At 37.0% G+C, this 22,280-nt stretch overlaps 1 protein-coding gene and 1 long non-coding RNA gene across 3 annotated transcripts in view; one reads left to right on the forward strand and one right to left on the reverse strand.

Annotated features, from left to right (window-relative positions):
• Positions 1-839: 839 nt before the first annotated feature.
• Positions 840-7,082, reverse strand: LOC113642300 (regulatory subunit of type II PKA R-subunit domain containing 1). Its single transcript, XM_027145687.2, has 4 exons — positions 6,848-7,082; positions 5,326-5,402; positions 3,797-3,843; positions 840-1,660 (listed from the first exon to the last, which is right to left on the reverse strand). Exons 1-4 carry the CDS (start codon positions 6,923-6,925, stop codon positions 1,587-1,589), a joined length of 276 nt encoding a protein of 91 aa, XP_027001488.1. The 5' UTR covers positions 6,926-7,082; the 3' UTR covers positions 840-1,586.
• Positions 7,083-19,639: 12,557 nt separating this feature from the next.
• The window catches only part of LOC113643555, a 55,484-nt gene continuing 52,843 nt past the window's right edge, over positions 19,640-22,280 (forward strand). The window contains exon 1 of one of the 2 annotated variants that reach the window (XR_007140095.1): positions 19,640-20,246. This is a non-coding gene — a long non-coding RNA (uncharacterized LOC113643555). The remainder of the gene's footprint in view (positions 20,247-22,280) is intronic. The other variant, XR_007140096.1, reaches the window with a different exon arrangement.

Below are 22,280 nucleotides of genomic sequence, written 5' to 3' on the forward strand. Positions count from 1 at the left end.
GAGCAGCAAGCAGAAAGACATTCATAAAAATAGTGATATAAAATCCCATTAACTCACATAACACGACATGGACACACAGACACACACAGACACACACACAGACTGAAATAGTTACAAACACTCATTAACTCAGTGCTGCTTATTCAAGTATGAGCACAAAGCTTCAAAACCATGCTCCAAAATCTAATGGGAAGCTTTGCTAAAAGTGAAGAGACTGTTTTAAAAGCAACAGAAACTGAATCTGTAATGGGACGTTCAAAAAGCATCTTCAGGTGTCCACAAACATTTAGCTTTTAGCTGTAGAGAGTAACTTGATGAACAACTGCACAGTAACTCACAATGTATGATGACAGTAAAGGTATTTGTATTATTAGATGAAGATTCTTATTGAGTCAGCAAACATATAGATAGATAATGGTTGTATAGTCTAAAACTAAGACCAAAACTAAATAATTCTGCCTTTTTTTATATACTAGATTTGGTGGAAACTCAACACTGCGAATCAGCCAGAGAACAGCACCCCAGTGAAGCATGGTGGTGTTGGTAGGATCATGCTGTGGGGAATGTTGTTAATTTAGTTATTTTTTATATCAGCAGAGAATCTTGTCAGATTGACGGCAAGTCTGTGCTCCAAATGTTTTGTACTCAGGCTCAGTTACACAATTACAATTAATATCAGTTGATGTTTGAATGAATATGTAGTGTCCATGTACAGTAGGTCCCTCTGGGGCTTATTAAGGCTTATTTAGAACATGTCCTTAATGAATCCTATTTGAGTGCACTGAGCCAAGAACAAATTCTTCCATGCAAATGCCCAAATGAGAAAGATAACACAGATATCGTCTTATATTTCATTTATTTACATGCAATTTATTAAATTATGTTATACAGAGAGATGAGTGAATTTTACATACAGTATGGTGTCTTTCAGAATAATTGGGTTTGTGACAAGTGCCTGAATTCTCAGAGACATTTGAGCCATGTTAAGTAATCAGTCCACATACTTCACATACTGTTATGACATCATAACATATTAATAATACTTTTGAAACCTGTATTTTGTAGAAAAAAATACCTGCATTTTTGACTGGAAAAATGTGACTTAAAAAAATATGTTTTATGTAGCTTAAAATATCTCTTGCTGGAATTTTAATTTTGGGGTGGATTCTAATACCATACTGCATAGGATGTTATGAATCCAGAAATTAATGTTTCTCATAAACATTTTTGAGACAAACGAACATCTTACGATCAAATTTAAAAATGGAACGTTAACTTTCTGCATGATAGACGATTGCAATTGGCAAATATCTGTACAAAAATTGGTTAATGTTTTAATAGGAAGAAAAATGCTTGTAGAATTTGTGACCTCTACTATAGTCGATGTGACTATAGTAACACTTGATCGTGGTATTTTGTTCACTTCGGTGGAGTTGACATTCATCTCCATAGTGTTTACATCCCCATAGTCTCATTTAACAAACGAGCCAGCGACTTCTCCCCTGATAAATCCCAATTAGAAAATAGCTCAAGAAAAGCATTGTGTTTCTCATTGTTTTATGGAACATATAGGGTTTAAAACTGCTTCATATGTTTGCTGAAGCCTTCTCTTCCACTTTCTGCTGAAGTTTCCTTGGTAGGTCTGGATCACTGAAGTGACCTGAAAAATAGTGGGGGAAAAAATCAATTTTTGGCTCTCAGGTGTTTATGATCAAATGAATGTACAATCAATGTACAGTCAAAGTGTCTAAACCTATGGAGTCAGTGGTCAAGAGACCAAACCTGATCTCAGACTGAGACCTCTTGAAAATAAATGGACTTTAAAGCTCTTTTATAGGATCCAGGATTGGAAAAGTATTTTTGTATGTTCACAATCACACATGGATTTACTATGTTAATCTATGTATGCATGAGTGAACAAAAATGCTTTGTGTCAAAAAGTGAATATTGCAACTGGTATAGATGTGTAATTTTTGTATGCAGTGGGTAAAATAAGGATAAGAATTCTTGTCAAGCATTACTTTGAGAATTAGTGTTAATAATTGTCATAAGTCCTTTAGTCGATGCATGGTAGCTCAAGTAACTGAAAGAACGATTAACCCTAAAAGCGTTTAGAATTACAGCATCAACAAACCTCTAACAATATAGGCATTCAATGTTCAAGTCACCTGTCCCTGCATGAATCACCAAAATCCTCAGACAGTGATGTCAGAATGATTATTGTAGTAACTCACAAAGGACAGTCAACTGATTTTTACCTACAGCTTGCCATGCAAGTCTGATTAACTAAGCCCTATATCATGAAGAACATGACAAGCTTGCTAGCATAATTTGTTTTTTCAAAGTTGCTAATGGAGAAACAATATATATTTAGAATGAAATACAGCGAACAGTACTGTTATGCCATTTGTTAGGACAGGTTTTTGTCCCTAGTTGTAACTTTATGCAGCAAAAGTATAAAAGCCAATTCCAGTTTATTTTTGTTACCACACTTTCAATAGTAAGCTTGATTATGCTTTAGTGCCTTAAAACTGGAATGTGGTATATTTCCCATAGATTTCTGCACTGTGACATCATGTCAGTAAATAGGACTGGGCCAGACATGATAGAGCCTAAAACCAAGACAACAAAGACAAAAAAAACAAATACACATGAGGACTAATGAGTCAGAACTTTCAGTACAGAAAAATGCACCACAAGATTATAAGGGGGATTTTGTGATACAATTAACCGTTGAGAAATATTCATAGAAGGGTGTGGAGATCCTGTTGACTAAGTGTAAGTGTATTCAAGAAGAGAAGAGCACCACAGCACGAAAGGGATGGTCTGAATGCATGCTGTGGCATGTCAGTAATGCAAATGCGATGTAAAAGGCTTAAGCAAGCTACAATATTTACTGTTTTTGATATTTTTAATAACAATTAGAAGACTAAAATAGTTTTTTGTTCATTGGGTTTTAGTAACATAATTTCAGCTGAAGCCAACGATAAGCTACAGTACACAGTAATAAACTGTTAACTTCTACATAAACTGAGAAGTCTTCTTTACCTCCAAATGCTAAACAACACTTGTTGATGCTCTAAATGTAATACCACATCTTAAAACCCTCAAGACTTAAAGCATAATGCTGGTGACCTATTTGTTTGATCTAATTTTCCTATATATCTATAAGTAATATTTTCTAATGACTCATAAATCATTACTATATCCTTGCATATGAATTCATGTTACTCTAGTAGTACCTATTATGTATATCCTTAATCCTGCAGTATAAAACATATAACCAGGTACTGTATGGAGAATGAAACTCAACCTCAAACTCAAATATCACATTATTTACTTAAATACATGGCACTATGGCCCCTTTCACCATCAGTGAATATGTCTAATGAGCAGCTGTACCATTATCTCTACAAACCTAAAGTATATGGAAAAGTTTTATACGTTGTTTTCGGCCCTATAGTATTTTGCTAGTGCTTTGTGTTTTACGACTCCAACCAAATGTACATACATACGATGACAATATAGATATTCTAATTTATATTGTTACATATATTTTTAGAAAGAGTAACATTTTGTCACTAAACTCTCCACAGAAATCTATTCTTCCAAAAAAAATTTTTTTTTAAATCTAAACTATCAACCAATTTAATTTAATTTAACTAACTAACTAACTTCTACTGAACAAGTAATGAAGCAGTAAAGACTGTTTTCACATTAGTAATCATAATTTAAATCTATATGCAATACATTCAAATACGTTTTTTTTTTAAAGATATTAAAGCAAATGTATTACCTGCAGCAAATTCACGGATATCTGTAGGTCTTTTAACAAACACGTCTCTGAGGAGTGACAGGAGACAGAAAGAAAATGGTAAATACCTTTGAGTAGAAGGACATATTTCATGTTTTTAATATTTACTGAATTTGATTCAGCTATATGAATTGAGTAATATTGTGAAATAAAGATTCATTTGCCATAATTAAATTCCTTAAGCATTCTTTAAATTGTAAGACACAATGACACGAATGATACGAAAGTAAACAATCATACATTTACAAAAGATAAGCCATATATATGTAATATATATATTTATTATTGTCAGGACTCAGCCCGGACTTTTGGCCATGCGCCTTTGTTTATGTTCCGTGTCGCGTGTCTGACCTGCCTTTGTTTACTCCTCCCCGTCTCTACACACCTGTTCCCTAATGTTAATTGTTATGCCTATTTAACCGAGGACAGCATCGTTAAATAGAGTATCATCTTCAGTGTACCCTCATCCTTTGTCCTGTCTAGTTCGTCTTTGTTCCTGTTTTATGTATTATTAGTTATTAAACCATATTTATTTGAAGCTATCCTATATCTGGGTCTGTCTTTTTCTTCCCGGTTGTAACAATTGTATTATATTTTTCTATATAAATACATATATTTATAAACGCACCACACTGGTGCATTTATTCAATCAGCGAATCAAGTGGCAGCGGCGCAATGCATAATATCACGCCGATTCATGTAAAGAGCTTCAATAGATGTTAAGAATGAAGAAAATGTCTAATCTCTTGTGACTTTAACCATGGCATGATTGTTGATATCAGATGGACTGGTTAGAGTGTTTCAGAAACATCTGATTTCCTGGGATTTTCACACACTAGCAGAACTGCACAAGCACATGCTGTGAACAGAGGCTCCTGCAGGCTGAAACACCTTGTTGATGAGCGAGATGAGAAGAAAATGACCAGCTTGGACTGAGGTGAAACCTAGAGTTGGATGGGCTACCATCTTCAATAGTCCGGATTCTAGGAGCAAGTGTCTATTATAGCCTCAAATTCCTGTTCTTGGCTGACAGGAATGGAACCTGCAGAAAACGTCTTCAACTGTTGTAGCTTATACACCTTAAGATTCAATGTTTTGTGCATGCTGAGTTTCTTTTCTGCTTACCAAGGTTGTAAAGAGTTATGATACTGTATTTGGTGCCATAGACTTCCTGACAGCTCAAATCAATCTGGCCAACAAGCCATTTCCACCCAGAGACCTACTGCTCACTCAATATTTTCTTTCACCATTCTGTTAGAACTTTTTCAGAAATACCCAAACTACAGAAATACCTCTAGCAGCTCATCTAAAACTTACAAACACTCCATGATTCAAGTCACAGAGATCACATTTTTCTTCATTCTAATGTATGATGTGAATATTACATGACGTTCTTGACTGATAGAATAACTGCATAAAATAAAGAAAACAGTAGCATTATTTACATTTTTTGTGGATGTTTCTTGTGCTGAATCTCACCATAAACTGTTCCTAATCATTGGGATATTTACCTCAGAAAATCACTCAGCAACATTTCTACTTCTGGATGAGCTCTCAGATACATTTCATTCGCTATTTTGGTCTTGATCTAAGGGTAAAAGTCAAAGTGAAATCAACACAGTTAAAAACATTTGACCAATTTTAGCTTTCTTTCACAGCAATACTTAATTTGTGATACGAGATATTCATTCATTCATTCATTCATTCATTTTCTACCGCTTATCCGAACTACCTCGGGTCACGGGGAGCCTGTGCCTGTCTCAGGCGTCATCGGGCATCAAGGCAGGATACACCCTGAACGGAGTGACAACCCATCGCAGGGCACACACACTCTCATTCACTCACACAATCACACACTACGGACAATTTTCCAGAGATACCAGTCAACCTACCATGCATGTCTTTGGACCGGGGGAGGAAACCGGAGTACCCGGAGGAAACCCCCGAGGCACGGGGAGAACATGCAAACTCCACACACACACAAGGCAGAGGTGGGAATCGAACCCGCAACCCTGGAGGTGTGAGGCGAACGTGCTAACCACTAAGCCACCATGCCCCACCTGTTATATGTAATTCTGCTCTTAAGAGAACATTACTGGAAGAAAGAGCTAATTCTTCACTGAAAAAAAAAAAAAAGACATTTATTGACATTCACTGTATCGACTGAGTAAAAACTTCAGCAACACCCTCTCTTAATAGGAACATAAAACCAAAGTCATGCAATCCCCATAGATAAACACTGTTGAATGGGTTGTACTGAAGAGCTCTGACTTTAAAAGTCATAGAACAGCATGTTTGCCACTAATCCTGCGGTCTTTCCACACTAATTGTAAGTGCTATTACTGTGAGTTAAAAGGAGCAGCAACAGCGCAGTGGATAAATGACTCAGTGGTGCGGAGGAATTGTCTGTCTGATGGATGTCTGGATTTCTGTTGTGGGTTTTGGTGGATGCCAGGAGAGTGACAGTGACAGTGACGTGACTCAGGAGTTGTTCTCTGTATTTAAAACATACAAAGTGCACAAACACAGCAGTGAACACACACACACACCATGAACACACCCGGGGGGTACCATGAGTTTAAAACATTGATCAAAGTTTTTTTTTTTTTTTTTTTTTTTTTAAATGCAACAAACAGAGAAAGAAGTGCTAGTTGGGTGATGTATCCTGCATGGTATGAGAATCAAAAGGTTATTAGTGTCTTAAGCTGTCTTTTAGTTTAAAAACAGGCCGAGCTGATTGAGCTGAAACACAAACTTTGCCAGACTTATATTTTCTCTTTACATTCTTAGAAACCGCTGGACTTTCTACAGTGAATAGATATTTTATTAGGCATATAGTTACATCTATACATTGCTCATAAAACCACAAAATTAACTTATTATAACCTGAACCATAATATTTTAACCACAGAGACTTACACAGACCACTTATAAAAGAGACGCTTTGTCTCTTAAACGCTGAAAATACCGGGCACTTTACCGTTTTTTTTCTTCTTGTTTACAACTTTTACACATTTCCCGACTACAGATTACCTTAAACTGGCGCAATTTTTCCTTTTGCTCAGGGCTCAGTGCCCCTATGTCAGCTTTCTCCAGTCCTCGGTCCGCCATTACGTACCGCTTCTCCTAACACACCTGCAACTGACTGCCTGGCTAAAGCGAACAGGTTGCTAGGCAACAAGCCACGAGCGTTCTAATTGTGAAACTATGACGACGGTCATTGATATAATTATTAATACAGCTAATTAATACAATATCCACGCTAACTCTATCATCTGTAAGCAAGGGAGCGTTTTGGCTCTTTTAAGTTTGTTAATAAAAGCGAAATAAAAATAAATAAATAAATAAATCGGTTTTCTATGAGGGGGGGAGATACAAATGCCCAAATATGGTCATTGAATTCCTATCCTTCCGGTGATATTTCGTACCTACGGAATCGTATTGCATTCACTTGAGAAAAAAAATCTACTCTGTTTTTCTGAATTAACGACTTAATTATCTCAAAATTATGAGATTTTTTTTATGAATAAATTTTTTGCTCTGTTTTTCTGAATTAACGACTTAATTATCTCAAAATTATGAGATAAATTTTTCATGAATAAAAAAAATCTACTCTGTTTTTCTGAATTAACGACTTAATTATCTCAAAATTATGAGATAAATTTTTCATGAATAAAAAAAATCTACTCTGTTTTTCTGAATTAACGACTTAATTATCTCAAAATTATGAGAGAATTTTTCATGAATAAAATTTTTTTGCTCTGTTTTTCTGAATTAACGACTTAATTATCTCCAAATTATGAGAAAAGTTTTCATGAATAAAAAAATATTTTGCTCTGTTTTTCTGAATTAACGAGATCCCTCAAAATCCTGCGAGAAGCTCTCACCTGCAAGAAGTAACGTCAGGCCACAGTTGCTGATGCTAATCAGCCTGACCCTCCAACAACAACAGTGCCAGGCCTACATGGGTTCAGTGCAGGAAAGATAGCTAAGTTATTACAGTTAGGCTACATGTTAATGCCAAATGATGTCTGCTAACTGTTCGCGTTACGACATGTAAAACGAGGTTAGAATAGCTGTTTATAAACGTATGTTAACGATAATGTTACGGGCATATTTTTTACTAACTACTTAAGTTACACCATCAACTGCAGTTGATAGGATAACTTATGTAACGTTAAGCTAATATTTACCATTAGTCAGCAAAAGGAACCTTAACTTTTAAGGTCGAGGGGATAATAACGTGTGATTTTTAGGAGGAATATTACGTTAACCACTTTTCTTTCAGTTTGTTGGCTAAGATAAGTAAACCACGCTATTTTTTACACGATATTAACTTTAGTGCTTAATTTGTAAATCAAGAGGTCCTCGAACACAGCGAGCTCGGCTGCTGTCAGGGGGAGTGAAAAAGTGACGTCAGAAATCCCCAGTGCATGCAGCACGTTGGACATCGTGACATTACACAACAGTAAACAAACATTCAGAACTTTGCCAGTTTCAAAGCCAGCAGGGATACTATTCCGATTAAGTTTTGCACGGACGTTTAGTATAGTGTTCAGCGTGCTACACCAATAATAATGTTGAATATATTCTGACATTGCTTCGGGTTCTTTAGTTGTGCCCTCTCTTTTGGTTTGTCACTATGCATATGTGTCCTGTATTTGTTTTATTTGTTGATATTTTTCTAAACGGTGTACTTGATGCATTTAATAATTTAGTAACAAAGCTAGCTTTTTGAAGCTTTCCAAAGCAAGTTATATATTTTTCAGAAACTAGATTGTGCAGTGATCACAGATAAATGAGTACATATAGCCTGTTTCTCAACACTATTTACCTTCTTGAGTCTAGCCTTCTCTACGATTTGAGTAATGTTACTGTTTAAGGTGAGCACATTAAAATGCTTGACAGTTTGACTTCCAAGTGATAAGAAAGGCCTATAGTTGCCTACCTATACAGTTGATACATGAAACATCAATTTTCAGCAACGTTATCACACTCTTGGCCAAAATACATTTTTGAGATATTTAAAGCAATTGCACTTTTGAGGGTACAGTCCTAAATCTGCTTATATTTATGGTGCAACACATATTTACATAAATGCTGCCTTTTTCCGACATTTGTTCAGGGCCAGCTATGGCTACGTCTTCAAATACCCCCCTCCCACAAGATGATGGTCTGTGGATGTTTCTTCAGAGCCGAGGGATTACTGAGAAAAATATTCAGAAAATGCAGCAAGATCATGTAGGTGACAGCACATTCATTCCTGCAATACATTAATTTTAATTGTTTTACATTTTACTGAATCTCTGCAGATTATACAAGTAATCATCATAAATTGTAACCATATCACATTTAGTGCCAGTGCTTCTGATTTCTTTTTTATGCAGAGCACACCTGTCTCTCCAAACAATGCATTCATGTCTTCCCTATTCTAGTCCTGTAAAATAAGGTTTATCTTTAGGAGTCAATTCACACTATATTTTGGTCTCTACCCTACATAAACAAGTAACAGTAGTTGTGCAGTAGCATCACCATTATACATTCAGGCAAAGTGCTAACTTGTATGTTTGAAATTATTAATAAATACACACAATAAATATCGTGCCCTTACAATTACTGCTTTCCATTTTGTCGTGATTTGATATTGTTTTAAAAGGATGGAGTAATGTTTAGATGCCAGCACAGGCCTTGGTTGGGAGCTGAAGTATGGAATCAATATGGAATAGCAATATTATGGAGTACATAATAGCAGCAATATAAGGGAGAAGTGCTTTTCTTGTAATTGAGGTAAATAGTTATGTAATTAAAGAGGAATACATGAAAGTAAACAGTCCCCTGACTAACTTTGATGTCAAGGATTTTCACTGTTAATACACTTTATTTTCAGCATCATTATGTCACTCAAACTTCATTGTTATGGTTACAACCATTTTTTTAGACAGCAGTTTTTGTGTTAAATTACTTAATATTTTAGCTCCTTTTTATTCCCATGCGAAAAGAGAAACAAGCAAGTGAAGAAAAATAGAAATAAATTGCTGATTTGTAGCTACTGCTAAGAAATTAATTTTCACTCATATGGAAAAATAGCCATCTCTTAGATTTAAGATAACCAATATATCTTACTGTATTGTTTTGTTTTTATTACAGATGATGCCACTATGACTACTTACATTCCAGCATATGGTGATAGGATTGCTACAAGGCGTTTCTGTATGGAAAGACAGAGAAAAGGTGGTGATGATCTAAAAAGACAGTCCTTATTTGAAAAACTTAGAAGAAAGTTGGGCACATTGACAAGCAATAAAGACACAGATCAAGATTTTGAGGAGGAGCATTCTATGCAGCCAACAAAGATACATCTGAGAAATAACAAAAGGGCCGTGAAGATGACAAGGAAAATAGAACTAAGATGGATACACAACAAGAAACAAGGTGGAGGAACCAGAGTTCTTGATATTTCCAAGAAAGCCACAAAAACTGAGATTCTATCACAAGCTAAGAAGCTATTTTTCCCCAATGAGAAATCGAGAAAGGGAAAGTGGGAAGAGTTTAGTCACAACATTGTTGACTTTCAGGAAGCATACCTTGATGAGGGTGTTGGTGTGGGAGAGCTCTATGAGACACATAGATTGGGGATTTTAAGATTTTACTTGTTTACAGAGTACCTGACAAATGAAGATGAAGTGTTCACAGAGATGACAGAAGGAACTGATGAACAGACAGATGCAGCGAGGCTAAATGAGCCACAGAAAAACACAACAGAAGATAATGAGCAGCTGACACAAAAAACACATGACAGTGAACAGCAGACACATACTGTAGAAGATGTTGTCTCTACTGCTGTAGAGATTGTTGATCTTACATCTTTGTGTGATACATCAGAGGTCATTTTTGGCCCTTTGCAAGGTGGACCATTTTTAGAAGATCTTGATGACACAATAGAAGGGTCACAGATTAACATCAACGCCTACAGCTCAACTCCTGTATACTTTAAGGTCCACTCACTCACTCATTTTCTACCGCTTATCCGAACTTCTCGGGTCACGGGGAGCCTGTGCCTATCTCAGGCGTCATCGGGCATCGAGGCAGGATACACCCTGGACGGAGTGCCAACCCATCGCAGGGCACACACACACTCTCATTCACTCACACACTCACACACTACGGACAATTTTCCAGAGATGCCAATCAACCTACCATGCATGTCTTTGGACCGGGGGAGGAAACCGGAGTACCCGGAGGAAACCCCCGAGGCACGGGGAGAACATGCAAACTCCACACACACAAGGCGGAGGCGGGAATCGAACCCCCGACCCTGGAGGTGTGAGGCGAACGTGCTAACCACTAAGCCACCGTGCCCCCTATCTTTAAGGTCCATTTAAGGCAAAAAAACAATTATAAGCCTTTTACACAATATATGTTAGAAATGCATGTGGATACATTTTCATTTTTATTTAGATACATGTACAAATATTTTAAATGTTTTAAAACTTTTATATAAGCCATCATTTCTGTTAGCAGTTTAGGAGCATACTTTTTGGGACAATTTTAAGAAATGTTCTTGTAAAGTTGCATTTTCATTGAAAAATTAACTTGGACCCTGGGGTAATGTCAGCTCATGTTAATTCTAAATTTTGCCAGTGTTTGGAAATCTGTTCTAACATACAGCACTGTACATTAGAAGGTGTTCTTCTTTTTTTTTTTTTACAAATAAAAAGCACAGGTTTCTCTCTTGTTTTGTACAGATGTTTTCAAACAAATCGGGTCTTTACTGCAGATAACACACACAAATTTTGTCTCACAAAATAGAATTACTGAATTTTGACAACTGCACTGCAGTTCCTGCATTCACCAGTTCTCTTTAGACAACATATTTAAACAGTCATCTCTACATTGCCAAATTTACCAAATAGGCTTATTTCCTACATACACAGTAAATCACATTGGTGAGAAAAAAGTTTTACTGGTTTAGCATGTATTTATATGATGACAAATAATTGTGTAAAAAGATAACAAGATAAAATAATATGTTTGATTTAAAGGCCATCCAAACATCATGTAGGTTGCCCTGTTTACAATGAGCACAAAGTGTGCCAGACCACATCTAGTGATGCGAAATAGTTCCACCATAAGGACAAATGTGCCATTTTTGACAATGGCAACATGTGATACCTTTCATTTGCAGGTACAGGATTGTTCCCAGTTCTGTGGATGAGATGTACTTTTTACATAATGATGAATAAAAAGAGATGATATGGAGCTCGGTTGGGAGATGTCCATTATGAAAGAGTTGTCTATTATCGATTGCGAACACAGTACTGTCATTTACAGTGAATGTCATGGTATATATCCTTTTCCGTCCAAACGGCAGTTCTGTTGTTTTTTTGGCTACGAGTGGGTGCTCACATTCAGTCATTTGATCCAGTAGAACAACTTGTGATTATTAAATGTGGGTACGTATGTAAGCACGTAAGAACATGTAAAGATCAATGGCTTCCTCTGGAGAGGTTGATGGATGAAGACTGTTTTCTGCCATGACAAGGCAACAAATGTCAAGCACTGTATTATCACAGGGATATGGTCCTCTCTCACGACATTCCTCCCTACAAGCCTGTATCTTCTGTTGGGATACCTCTTTAAGGTACTCCCTAGCACCAAATAGTTGGGGTAGGGTGTACATCATCACTGGACATCCACATGGAGACACCGCATTTCTGGACGGGCAAATTCTGTATGTGTTCCAGAGGTGAACAACATCCTGCAGTTCTCTCTAAATATAAAGAAAAAGAGTGGGAAAGTAAGAAAATTAGTCCACACCATTGCAATACCACCTGCAGGCAAAATAAATAAAATAAAATTCTAACTACTCATACTGAGATCCATCTCTTAAAAAGTCAACTATATGGGAATAAGGGAAAAATTGTGATCTACAAATTAATTTAATAATCTTATTAAATAACTAATGGTTATCGCCCATTTGCTTCTGTTATGGAACAGTTGTTAGACCTATGAAATGACATAATTATGCTGCATGTCACAACATTTTGGCGTATTGACAAAATCTATAGCTGAATAACATATCACTGTATTAGACTTTTGTCTAGGAAGTCACCAGAGAAGTCGTCAGAATCTTTTAGATCTTGAAATAGGTTGATCCAGAACTGTGCATGCTGTTTCCTCAAAAATCTGCACCACTGCTCTATCCATTGGTTATGATTGCTTGAGCCATACAAATAGCAATTTCTCGAAAAGTCGTCCGTATGATCATGTCTCATGAACATCTGCATCTGTTCCATGTAACAGTTCTCTGTCCCTAAGTTTGAGCGAATTTGGGTGGCTGTCCCATTCCTTGATAACACCGCATCAATAAAGTATCCAGCGATGACCTTGGGATCACTACTTGTAGAGTATCGATCCCATATGGTTTGAGTTTATCATATGAATCAACATGCCATAAAAAGTTCGGGCCTGGATTATGATACAAACGTCGCCGAACACGATTCCGACCTCAGTTGCATTCCATGGGGATCCAGTATTTTCTGTCTCTTGTGTCACCACATAGTCAGCCTGAATGCATTTCAGATGCATCATCTTATATCCGTGAATCATACCATTTCGGTTGCCTTGCTCCCCCGCCTGCCTTCGCCGTGTGCCTCGACCCCCCCCCCGGACCTTGTGGGGATTTGGTGCTTCGGGAGCCGCTTCTGTGGTTAACTCATTCTCTGTTTGCAAAATTGAGTGTTTGTAGTCTTTCATTCCCGTGACTAACTATCCAGTGTCCAGACCACTGCGGTTTTGGTGGTTTTGCCCTTTTGTTCACGTCTCATATGAAGGCACGTAACATCTTAATAGCATGGCGCAAACATTCATTCATTCATTCATTCATTCATTCATTTTCTACCGCTTATCCGAACTACCTCGGGTCACGGGGAGCCTGTGCCTATCTCAGGCGTCATCGGGCTTCAAGGCAAGATACACCCTGGACTGAGTGCCAACCCATCGCAGGGCACACACACACTCTCATTCACTCACACACTCACACACTACGGACAATTTTCCAGAGATGCCAATCAACCTACCATACATGTCTTTGGACCAGGGGGACCCCCGAGGCACGGGAAGAACAAACGGGGAGCAAACTCCACACACACAAGGCCGAGGCGGGAATCGAAACCCCAACCCTGGAGGTGTGAGGCGAACGTGCTAACCACTAAGCCACCGTGCCCCCCGGTGCCAACATAATCTAACAATCTATATGGGCAAAAGAAATACCTGACCATCAGACCCATATGTACATCCAGATTCAGCCTCTATCCATTTTTGCTGATAACTATATAACCTATATTATTGCAGTCTGCCACTCAATTCCCCCATGATAACCCCCTACTACATTTACGTTTACCGCATATGTCAGACGCGTAGTGACATACAAAAATTTTTTTAAGTCTCTATCATTGAATACATTAACTCTGGTTCACTGGTTTACAGACTTAAGATACCCTGAGACTAAACACTATTCAAAGGTTTTTTCATTTTAAATACACACCTACAAGAAACAGGGAGTGCTAGTTCAAGTATTTCATGCAGTAGGTCAAGTCAAATCAAATAAAATCAAATCAAATTTTATTTGTCACATATACATACATACAGAGTACGACATGCAGTGAAATGCAGTGAAATGAAGGTCTTTCTACCCTCACAAATTTCCAGGGAAAGTCAAAATGGGATGCTAATATTCTCTTTATTGTTAAAACATGAATGAATACAGTTGAAAGAACAATCCATGCAATAATAACTCCTCTCTGAACCACAGTCCACCCGTGATACGCAAACATCATTGAACTGACTGACATTCACTGTATATATTTCTATTATTATACATTTGCATTGTTATACTATTATCATATATCATATATATCTCAGATATATCCATCATTGAATCCATCCTCTGCACTTCAATTACTGTTTGGTTTAGCTCAGCTACCAAATCTGACCTCAGAAGACTACAGACCATTGTGAACCATTGGCATAACTCTCCCCACTCTCCAAGATCTGTACTTCTCCAGAGCGAGCAAAAGGGCAAAGACAATCCCTCTGGACTCCTCAAATCCAGCACAACACTCCCTCTTTGAACTGTTGCCAACTGGTTATATATATATATATTAAGCAATTTATTATTTATTATATATGGATATATATATATATTATGGATACTAATATTTCATTTGAAAACACTGAAATACAAAATCATTTACATACATTTCCCTTTAGACTTAAAGATGTTATTGCTGTTAAAGGTGGCTCTACCAAATATTACACATACCGATATATACATATACATTCATTGACTTTGAGTTTCAGTGTTTTTAAATACAAATGTTCCATTTGTAATTCTGTAGATATCAGTTATGATGTCACTTTGTCAGTGTCAGTTCTCCTTCCTGCCTATGATCCTGAACACACATCAAAAAAGAAACTGTGCTTAGCGAAGTGAAATGTTCTGTGCTAATGTATGCTTGTATGTGGTAATTAATCAACTGATGATTTTCTGAATATTTTAACTCACTAAACTGACCAATCGATGCATTGTCTAATTTTGCTAGAATATCGAGTGCTGCAGGGATGATGTATTTTTGTAGGCCAAACTGGAATTTAGTATCATCATGATTCCCTTGACAAAATGAAGGTTTGGAAAAATGGAGTTTTCCACGATCCTGCTTTGCGTTATATGTGTTGAACATGTGCGATGCTATCACAGAAAGTGACAGCATATGTGCCTTCACTGGTAACAGAAGAATCCTGGCTTGCAAATTTGCCAGTTCTTATTTTCTTTTTGCCACATTTTTTTTTATTTGCCACATTACCCCCCCGCCAAAAAAAAGCACAAAAACTCGCACTGAAAATTTTGAAAACCAAATAAACAAACAAACAAAATGGTGCAAAATGAAGAATGTTTGGCCACAAAAATCAACAGAACAGTTCAACACTTTGGAGTGTATTTCTATCCTCATCATTACCAAGGAGAGAGAAGCTTTAGTCGTGCCATGAGTCTTGCCAAATAATGACATAATTTACACCTCTTGAAGCCTAATCAATGATTTTACTCATTTTCATTTGTAATATAGCAACCATAATGGCTGATAGATGTTTTGGTTATAGATGTAACATTTGGGCCCCATGGAATACTGAACATATGGATGAATGGATGGACAAAATGCATACCTTAAACACCGCAAAGACAGATGAAGATTGTAATCCAAATAGTCAGCAACACTAGAAGAAAGGACATTTTGAATTATTCATATGTTCTTCCATATACATGTATCAAATTAAATTACAGGATATGGTAATGAGACTCTTAACACATGTGCATGCTCTTGTAATACTTACTGTATGGTGCTGTATAAATGGAAGCAGTGGAGGAGGTTTCTGTAAAACAAAACAGACTAAGCTCAATAAGAGCTCTATTTATTAGGTTGCCTCTACTCTTTTGCTTTAAAAAACGAACTTTACAAATATAGTTATATTATTGAGTTCTGACTGGCATGGTGGAGGAGTGGGTAGTGTGTGTGTGTTCATTTTATGTTTATTATACTGCATCAGCAAGGTTTTCTTTGCCAGACAAATATTTCACAGGATACAGGTTTACAGTATAGATGATGTTGACTGTAGACGCAGTGGTCGGTCAAGCAAGCTTAATCCAGCAGATGAAAGACATATCATGCATACTTATCATTGGAAGATGTCTAGGAGTACCATTAGCAAAATACCCAGTTACACCCACATACTGTCTGGAGAACTCTGGATGTTGTCTTCATGGAAGAAATGTGACCAAAATGCCATACCTCAAATGTGAAAACAAGGCTAAGTGATTCAACTATTCATGAAAATATAGGATCTAGGGTGCAAAAACATGTCAGTAGATGAAGCTGGACTGATGATTCAAAACTTGAAATATTTGGCTGTAGCAGGAGCCAGGTTGTTTGCTGAAGGACTTGAGAGCAGTGCAATAATGAGTGTCTACAGGTAACAGTGAAGCATGGGGGAGGTTCCTTGCAAGTTTAGGGCTGCATTGCTGCCAATGGAGTTTTTGTCAGGATTAATGGTATCCTCAATGCTGAAAAATGCAGGCAGATACTTATTTTTCATGCAGTGCCATCAAGAAGGAGTCTGACTGGCCCCAAACATTTATTCTGCAATAGGAAAATGACCCCAAACATACAGCCAATGTCATTAAGAACTATGTTAAGCGTAGAGAAGAAGGACGAGCACTGAAAGAGATGGTTTGGCTCCCACAGAGCCTTGATTTCAACATTGTCAAGTCTGTCTGGGATTACATGAAGAGACAAAAGGATATGAGACAGAATACCTGTGGTTACTTCCCCTTACTTCCAAACGAACAACCTTCTTGCTGAGTTCCTTTAAATAGTGTGCGCAAGTGTAACGTGTGTTCACACCAAATACTGTTTTCATTAGGATTTCTCTTCTGTTCATTTACATTCCATTTTGTTAATTAATAAAAAGAATCTATTAACGCTTCTATTTTTGAAAGCATTCTTACTTTCACTTTAATTTTTTCAAACCTGCCTAAAATCTTTGCACAATATAGTAAATCCTAATATATACTTTTGAAGGCTATATAATTACTAATCTAATAATTACTAAACTAATCTTGAGTGTCTGTTAAAAACGCAACGTCATCAAGCCAATTGTTTATATCTGAGCCACTTGTTTATATCTGAGCCACTTGTTTATATCTGAATGAGAAACCCACCTCAGCTATTAGACCAGCTGCTATTTACAAAGTCACACGTATTTATGTCATAAGAGACAAACAGTTCAGTTCTCTGGCACAGAATCACTATCAATCATTGTATCATTGTATCTAGGACGGTTTAACCACATAGGTTTCAATTTTAATTCCCCTTTGCGGGAGGACAATAAACTGAGGGCAACACAAAATAAGTAGAGATCTAAAAGTAGAAATACTTCAAATCAACAACCCAAATAAATCTTAATATTCACCAAAACTATTTACTCAATACAATACAATTGGGTTGACAATTATGCTACCAGACAGCGTGCAACTGTACATGAAGTGCACTGTACTGTGTAATAAATCTCGCACACTAAAGCCTTTCCATTACAGAATATGCATGTTTAAAATCAATATTAATTTCCCTACATTACAGACACAGCTGATACAGGCTCCACTGTTTACAGAATTTGTTAGCTGATCCGTCTGGATGCTCACACCTAGGGTGACCAGATTTGGGTGTGTGAAAAAGAGGACACTTCAGCACGCGGGGGGTGGGGGGTTCGTATATGGAACTATGAACATGAGAATTCATACAAATGTGTCAACAGACATGGTGACTATGTATGATAATGAGCTCTATTGGCTGGCTGAACGCTAACAGAAAAACACTGCCTCAAAAGGCTATTTTGAACACTTGAAAGTTTTAAATGTGCAAAAACAAATTATACATTTGTATACAATGTAAAGTATAGTCACAACAATGGTAAAAAAAAAATAAAACCTAATTGCACAAAATAAGACATTTTTAAAGTGAATTGGGACTGAATCTTTCCCAACAGTAAAGTGTTGGGACTGAATCTTTCCCAACAGTCTACAATTACTCATTAAGTAAGAATGGAAGTCTTTGCAGGTCATGTGCTTGTAATTGTACTGAGTGCCCAGAATCACCTTCAGTGAATCAACAGACAAGCAACTCCTCTCCTTGGTCTACTGGGCTTGCATCAGTGAAAAGATACGCTCAACATTTGCATTGTGCGCAGGTATGGCAAAAAAAACAAAAACAAAACTGTGCCATCTTAAGCAGCTCTGAATGAAAATCAATACTTTTGGATGTTTCAAAGACTTTGGTCCACCTCTGGTGTGCTTGTAGATCACTGAAGTCTGCATCACTGTTACTTCTCTCAATGAAATTCTTTAAATTGGTGACCTGACCAAAGCACTTTGAATCATCAATGTCCACCCCTTTACCAGCTAGGTGCCTGATACAGCCCTCTACGTCATTCCAGTCAGGAATCTCACTCAGATCCATCCACATAAAAGTGGAAAACTCCTCCAAAATACTGAATGAGCAGAGGGAATATCTTTACTGCTCCATGATTGCTGCCATCAGTAGACACGCCACAGTAGGGGATATCTTGAAGTGCTTCATTCAACAGAATGTGGGGCTATCACAGTATTTACAATTGCCTCTGTCTTTGTTCGAGCGCTTGAGAATTTCTCAGCTGTTCTAGAATCTGTGAAAACCTTTTTTAACAAGCCAGATGTGCAGCATTGACCTTTAGCTTTCGTGGTGCTTAACCGCGTGGAAAGCATAGGCAGCCTCAGCAGTAGTGACAGCTGCACTTTCGTTTTTACTTACGAAAAACTCCGTCACATTAGCTGATAAGCTCTCGCCCCTCGCTGCCTTTCGATGCATTGCTGAACATATGTGTGCCTCTAGGTCGTTGGCACCTTTATTTGCGACCGTCACGTAAGTGCCTGCTTTGCACTCAGCTTCATGTTGATCTCGACCGACACGAAAACATGGAAATTTTTGTTTTAATTCGTCAGTAAACTTACACTTGCGTTTCGGCATGGCTGATGATGCCGGGTAGCCATGTGGTTGCCAGTGGTAAACAAGGAATTTCGCGCTTGAGGTGACTGACCAATTAAATGTGTACAGAGAATACTATCGACCAATGACGATAGCTCTGCACCCTACACTCCCACTCAATACAAAGCGAACTGAGGGCGTGACTAGTAAATGAATGAAAGAGAGAGCAATGCAAATTCGCCGTAAACAAGTTTGAGGCTAGAATAACAAAATCCCGGACGATTTAGAAATTCCGCCCGGACCATTTTTAGGTTTCAAAAAGAGGACATGTCTGGGCAAAAGAGGACGTCTGGTCACCCGACTCACACCGTTGTAGATGAGAAGCAAGAACCGTTATCTAAAGCACTAACGTCTCTGTCCTTACGACTTGCTCATCAGCCACAGCTGAGACGCAAACCCTGCTTTCGATGGTCCAAACCACTGTGAAACAAAAAGGGGGGAAGAAATCTTTGAAACTTAAATAGCATTCTTTTTCATTTAAAATTTGCACATGTGCTTTCAGAATATATATTTATTTTAAATAAAATATTTTAAATATTTATTTTATGTATTTTAAATGTGCATATTTAGGTGTTCAAAGATAAGACAGCCCACATGAACGCCCCCACCTGACGTTAGATCCGCCCAGCTTGCTTTAAATCTTGTCAAACTGTCAAACTGGTCCATAATGTAAAGTGCAACGATTGAAGGGGATTAATTGAGTTTTTACAGCACATTATTTATTTGTTTGCCTATATTTATTTTATTTATTCAATGAACTCGTTGATTGTGGACACACTGCAACACATGCAAATACCAAGGTAAGAATTAGTATTTTAAAAGTGCATGTGATCACTTGTTTGGCTAAATACACTATATATATTTTCTATATACACTATATATATTTTCTATATATTTTTTGTATGCACTCTATATATTTTCTATATATTTTCTATATACACATTTCTCTATATTTTCTATATACTCTATATATTTTCTATATACACGCTCTATGCACTACCGGCTCGTACCGGCTCTTCTGTACATTTTAGTATTCTCCCTGTTCCAATACAAACTATTCAACTTTGAAACAACTTTGTGTTAAAGCAGTAACATGATTAAAGAGTGCAGGTTTGGTAGGATGTTGACAGAAGGTGTAGTGTAAACATTTGTACACAAATGAATGATGTAGAACAGGACATGTCCTGGAATAAAAAATGCATAACAACAAAAAAAAAAAAAACATATACATTGCTATAAATTATAATTGTAAACCCTGCAATCAAGCATTACTGTACCTGTAGGTTTTGGAGGAGGAGCAACATCTGTAGGACCTGCAAGAATAAACACAAGGCATAAAACAAGCTGGAAAATCAAGTGGGCAATACAAGAGTGTTTAGTACACTTGAGAGATTTCTGCATGTTTGTCAGTTGCAAATAATGACATGAGCTTTGTTATCAGTTCTATTTTCTGTTACGTTTCGCTTTTAATTTCCCTCCAGTTCTAACCACTCCTAACCACCTAACCACTTCATATTAATTTGTTAGGACAGGACAAGTTTGAGCATGTTTACTATTTTTGCCATGTTGCAATAACACATTGTTTTTCAGTAACAATGCTAATACCAAAACCTAAATGAATAGCTAAGTGCATTTTTCAAATGCATTTCCCTTAAATGCATTTCACTTAAGCATTCTGCAGTTGACAGGAAACCATTGAAACGTCCTGAATTACTCACTGGGTGTTGTTCATAATGTTAGGCCAGATGGTTACTGGGCCTTACACTTGAAAGAAAATGTTTGTGAACCCTTACACATTATAACTAACAGCACACAAAGTAATATTGCTGTCACATATATAACACAATATAAAAAATAATACTCAGTGATAGCAAGTAATAAACTATTATAAATGATTTTTTTTCTGACATTATTAATTTCTCTTCCTTACAACTTGTCTCCCCTACAGAAGTAATATAAGTATATTTAAGGTTTTATGGTGCCATATGATATCCATTACTCAATTATTAATCCATGCTTTGATATGCATGCTTTGATGTTAGAAGGAAAAACTAAAAAGAAAATCTAGTTTTGAAATAAAGGATTCACTTCCCTTTTTCGCTGCACTGCGTGTGCAGTAAACTTATTTACTACTGTTTGTGTTTGATTTGTTTAGTTGGATTGGGTTTGTCTATTTTTGTGACAGTAAAGATCAGTCTTTTTTTTTAATGAATAAACCAATGAAAAACCCTGGTGGGTCATGTTTCCTTGGGGGTTCCCGGTGACGTTAGGAGGAGGGGGCACCACGGGTCTGCCCCGTTATCCAGTAGTGGATGGGGAAAGCGGAGTTACATGTGCACAGGGTGCATAAACATTTCCATGTACAAGCAAAGCAATTCTCTTAAATCTCAAGTTAGATTTATTATTTGGTAGATTTCAGTAACATTTTTCATTTCCTCTTTAAAGTTTGCTTTGCTTGCAATCCTGTGACCTCATTTTTGAAATGAGAATTTGAAACGCAGCTCAATGTGGCAATTGAAAGAGAATTGTTTTTTAGTGGTAACCTCAAAGCAGAAGAGTGAACTTGTTCAATATAAACATTTAACTATTAGATAATTTAGTTCTATACAACTTTTAGGCAACAGATATACCATTGTAACAGTTCAGTAATACATATTATGTTCAAGTATAACTGCAGGAAATACTTCATTTATCAGGTGGAAAAAAAAAAGATGAGCTAAGCGTTAAGAGGGAAACACAATGCCTTACTGTTTATAGACGTTTAAGATAACAGACAGACAACTATAAACAGACAAGTATCTAGCACAGTGATGCCATTTGCGGTTAAACTCAGG

The sequence above is a fragment of the Tachysurus fulvidraco genome, chromosome 3 (genome assembly GCF_022655615.1).
Source record: "Tachysurus fulvidraco isolate hzauxx_2018 chromosome 3, HZAU_PFXX_2.0, whole genome shotgun sequence".
NCBI classification, from domain to species: domain Eukaryota; kingdom Metazoa; phylum Chordata; class Actinopteri; order Siluriformes; family Bagridae; genus Tachysurus; species Tachysurus fulvidraco.

Bases quoted from the DNA above. Each gene is read 5' to 3' on its own strand.
- LOC113642300 (XM_027145687.2), bottom strand. From the start codon at position 6,925: ATGGCGGACCGAGGACTGGAGAAAGCTGACATAGGGGCACTGAGCCCT. The intron at 3,844-5,325 runs GTAAATATCCCA...GTCACTCCTCAG, and splicing joins TTGCTGAGTGATTTTCTGAG to AGACGTGTTTGTTAAAAGAC. The intron at 1,661-3,796 runs GTAATACATTTG...ACTATTTTTCAG, and splicing joins TATCCGTGAATTTGCTGCAG to GTCACTTCAGTGATCCAGAC.